This window comes from Haplochromis burtoni, unplaced genomic scaffold, assembly GCF_018398535.1.
Source record: "Haplochromis burtoni strain Fernald_Lab_line unplaced genomic scaffold, NCSU_Asbu1 Contig_4130, whole genome shotgun sequence".
Lineage (NCBI taxonomy): Eukaryota > Metazoa > Chordata > Actinopteri > Cichliformes > Cichlidae > Haplochromis > Haplochromis burtoni.
This window is the reverse complement of record NW_024586491.1, coordinates 1-4,603: the sequence shown is the minus strand read 5'-3', so window position 1 is coordinate 4,603 and position 4,603 is coordinate 1. Positions and strand designations below refer to the sequence as shown.

Sequence of the window (4,603 nt, the reverse complement as noted above, 5' to 3'; positions counted from 1 at the left end):
AGAATTCTGCTCCGTGTCCATCTCTACCCTCAGAGCTCTCTTCACCTCTTGGAGCGACCCAGACAAACAGGTCTTCAACATACCTGGCTTGTCTCCTGAGATGATGGCACTCATCATTGACTTTGCATACACTGGCAGTGTTTCTGTAACGGAGGAAAACGCAGTGGAACTTCTCATGGCAGCTGATCAACTCAATGTAATGGACATTGTAAAAATCTGCAGTGACTTCGTGGGGGAGCAACTCTGCGCAGAGAACTGTGTTGGCATTTGGCAGTTCACAAAAGTACACTTATCACCCGAACTACGTGCCAAGGCCTTCCACTACATCATCAGTAACTTTGAGCAGGTGGTTCTTCAGGAGGAGTTCCTGCAGCTAACTGTGGAGGAACTTGGTGATATTCTTGAAAGAGATGACCTCAATGTACAGTGTGAGAGCACTGCGTACGAAGCACTTATAAAGTGGATTAGCCATGTGCCTGCAGAACGGGAACAACACCTCATCGCTCTGTTGTCTAAGGTGTATAAACTTCCATTACTACATTTAGTTTCGACTTAAATCTTCAGCATTTAAGTCATAGATTGAGTCAATCCATCTGGGTATAAGGATGTTTTATTATCTCCAGCTGTTGCTCTTTTCAGCTGTAGCCAAACCACATTTAAGCAATTCTCTTCAAGATCATTAAAACCGTATCAGAAAGCTTCACACATATTATAGAATAAATTGTATTTATTTAGTGTAGTTGCTAGGCCTATGACTAAAAACTGTCCGTAACAAGTACAACCATTCTCCCCTGTTTGTGTTCCGCAGCTTTATTTTAGTTTATGTCATTTGTTTTTTATATAAAGTTTGTTAGGGAAAATATTCTAAAACACTTCTTCAGTAAAGACTCAGAGAAGAGAAACACACAGAGTTCTTGCTAGCAAGGGCAGTCTCAGAGACTCGCGCTGAGCTTTGCCCTGGTCTTTATTTATACTTCAGTGGTGTGTGTGTGTGTGTGTGTGTGTGTGTGTGTGTGTGTGTGTGTGTGTGTGTGTGTGTGTGTGTGTGTGTGTGTGTGTGGTGTGTGTGTGTGTGTGTTCTGCTGATCAAAGGGTCATATAACATGAAGGCACAAAAGGTACATCCTTGGTCATAAAGAGGGTAGTCTCCCCCACCCTAGATGGCACGGTGAGGAAGTCCAGCAGTTAAAGCACTTAGACTAAAACAGACATAGCTACGTTAAAACAATAAAACAAGGTACGACCTCTCATGCTCCCAGGATGTGGGGGTGAACCAAGCCTGCTAAAAATCACACATCCTGTCACTACACAATTGATTGGTTAAACATTTCCTAATACAAATAACTACAAACAGCATCCTACCATAAGCAAACTTATATCACTAAAAGATTATACTGACTACTAAATACAATTTTCCATTAACAAAGTTAAACTTAACACATTAGATTTAAAATTTATCTTCATCTGAACTGTACAAAGGACTTTTGTATATGTTGACAAAAAGGCTAATGGTGTCTCACTTTGGTCTCCCTCTTGCTAGCAATAAGAAGATTAAACAACATTACGAGCATTATCCTAAAGAAGCTTGAGTTGACTAAAACTGATATAGTTCAAATTCAATGTTTCCATTGTCTAAGTCCTATTGTCTTCTGTCATCTCTCTGTAGGTCCGACTGGGACTGGTGACTTTAGACTACCTAAGGGACAATGTGCGGCTCAATCAGTTGGTGCAGACCAGTTCTGACCGTCTGTCCATGATAACCCCCCAGGTGGCTCGATGCACCGGCGGCACCCTGCTCCAGGGCTGGGCCCCCCTGCCCCCCCCCCCCCCCCACCCCCCCCCCACCCCCCCCCCCCCCCCCCCCCCGCCCCATTACCACAAAATATGACCAACAGACCCTATGTGTTTCGCCTCTGTCCCCATCTTGCTCGTCCCCGCCTGCCTCATTCCGTCCTGCTGGCCATTGGGGGATGGAGTGACCGTGATCCAACTAACGCCATCGAGGCCTATGATTATCGGGCTGAATGCTGGGTCAATGTAACAAACAACCTGGAGCATCCTCGTGCCTATCATGGAGCCGCCTTCCTCAACGGGTACGTCTACTCCATTGGTGGCTTCGACAGGGTGGAGCATTTCAACAGCGTCTGTAGGTTTGACCTGACCACTCGCACCTGGAATGAGGTGGCACCCATGTACTGCCGCCGCTGCTATGTGAGCGTGACTGTGTTGAACGGGTTCATCTATGCCATGGGAGGCTACGACGGGCATGTACGACTCAGCAGTGCAGAGCGCTATCAACCTGAAACCAACCAGTGGAGTCTTATTGCATCCATGCATGAACAGAGGAGCGATGCCAGCTGCACAACACTTCACAGCCGGGTGGGTAAAGTAAAAGAGCAGGAGAGAAATAGAGTAGGGTCTCAGGCACACAGGCCTAGAGACCTGTCAGCAACCTTTTGGTAACAACCAGTTGCTAGTGAAAAATATGTATTCCTCGGCTGGTTAGGGAGTGGTTGTATGAAAGACACTGACTTCTACAAATAGTTTGTGAGTGTTTGCAGACAAGTCAGAGTATTCCATGCAAACCTCTGGTGTGCTCAACAGTCTGCTAATGACCAAAGCAAACACAAGGAGGTTTGTGGTGCAACACCTTTCTTCAATTTCACACTAGTGACACCCATCAACCTCCAGGTACCACTTCCCAACCAGTCAGGGGATACACATTTTTTACAGTGAAGCGAGGTGCAAGGTACCTCACAAATTGGTTTCTAAGCTAGAGTGACGAAGGCCTAAATTGAACAAAACTACACCTGTAAAACTACCTGTATGCCCGTAATAGTGATGATAAGGAAAACAAAAGTCATTAAAAGAATTCGCTTTTTTTATTTTTGAAAGGCAGGGACTAAATGTCTAAATGTCAGTCTGTATCAGAAGAATTTATAGTGTTCATTGTTATGTTGATCATGTAAAAGAAAAAGATTTTCAAAAAGCTTTTAAGTTCACAGAATATAATAGCATGCAACTTTAAAAGTTGAAAAATATACTAATATATACATATACATATATGTATATATATTATTTTTAAATGAAATTGAATTTTAATGAATTTCCTTCATATGGGTGTGTGTTAAAAAAGTATAATATTTCTTTATCCTTGAAACAATTATAATTTTATTTTTTAGTTGGACTCTAAAGTACTGAATATCAGTTTTACTTCAAAAATGAGGTGGGAACATTTCCCTTACAGGCAACATTGTTTCCAAATGAAATCTAAGAAATGTAAAAATTACAGAATGTCGCTTTTTTTGTCTTCAGATTTACATTTGTGGTGGATTCAATGGGAACGAGTGTCTGCAGACAGCTGAATGTTACAACCCAGAGACTGACCAGTGGACGATGATCAGTCCCATGAACAGCCGCCGCAGAGGGATAGGTGTCATTGCATATGCGGATCATGTCTTTGCAGTAAGACCAGAAAGTAGTGCTGACACTTACGTAACATACAAGTCACATCTGTAATGTGCCTTGATCAGCAAGGCTGACAGTTTGGGTTAAAAAAAAAATTGCCAACTTTGTTTTGTATTTATCAATTATCAGATTCCTATCCTTCATGTATTTTTTTCATTTCACGATGTAAATGTGCCCCATTCTTAAAATGTTGATGATTTCACTAATGATTTCACATCTCGCATGTGAAACCCACACAGCAAAATTGGTATGGCCCGGATCTGGCCCACACAATGTGCTTTCACATGGCCCACATACCGCAAAGAATGACGGCCCTTTAGTGGCCCAGATCTGGTTTGCCAGACGTGGCCCACACATGGGCCAGCACAAGGCCAGTTGTAGATACACTGCTGGCCCTTTGCTGGCCCAGAACAATTTGAGGTGATATGGCGCTTTTCTACTCTCTACTCTCCCGGATTACTCAAAGTGCTCTATACAACCTGCCACATTCTCCCAATCACACACTTTCTCTGAACTGAGTGGTTCCTAACTACATTCATACACATTCACACTCTTCACATGCAGACTGGAGGAGCCAGGGATCAAACCACTAACCTTCCGAGTCATAAAGACTTCCAAAACAGCCCACTTTTACTTTATTTTACTTTTTCTTTTTAACTCACAAGTCATTTTCACACAGCCGCTACATCCTGATCTTTTCTTGACATTCCCAAACAGAGGGACCTGGGAGAATTCAAATAGTGGAACATTAATGAGCCTTATTTTTTTAAACAAATTTGATGTGTAAACTCCATATAACGGCACCAGAGTATGTCGGGTAACTTTTCGCTTTATCCAGGTAAAACCCTAAACAAATCAGAGTAATTCCAGTAGTCAGACCACACCTAAAGCAGCATCTGATTGTGTCTGCTACATATTAAAGGCAACTTTGGATAGTATTGCAACTTAATTCTTACAGTCACTTTCTGAAGTATCTGTGCGAAAAACAGCTTAAGAAGTATAGCAGGTGCACATCCTTACAAGGGTGCTGTGAAACTGGTTTCAACTACAGTCAGTCATTTCACCCATGCATTTACTTTTAGGTTGGTGGCTTCGATGGAAACAGACGTCTGCGCACCGCTGAGGCTTACAACCC

General features: G+C 42.8%; 1 protein-coding gene across 1 annotated transcript; it reads left to right on the top strand.

The window, feature by feature from the left end:
- Positions 1-34: 34 nt before the first annotated feature.
- LOC121811872 (kelch-like protein 10) lies at positions 35-4,598 on the top strand (the record flags this gene model as incomplete). The annotated part of the gene is made up of 5 exons (XM_042217964.1): positions 35-517; positions 1,667-1,770; positions 1,866-2,379; positions 3,316-3,465; positions 4,551-4,598. Coding segments are annotated over exons 1-5 (1,233 nt in total), but the record flags the coding sequence as incomplete, so codon positions are not given.
- Positions 4,599-4,603: the final 5 nt, after the last annotated feature.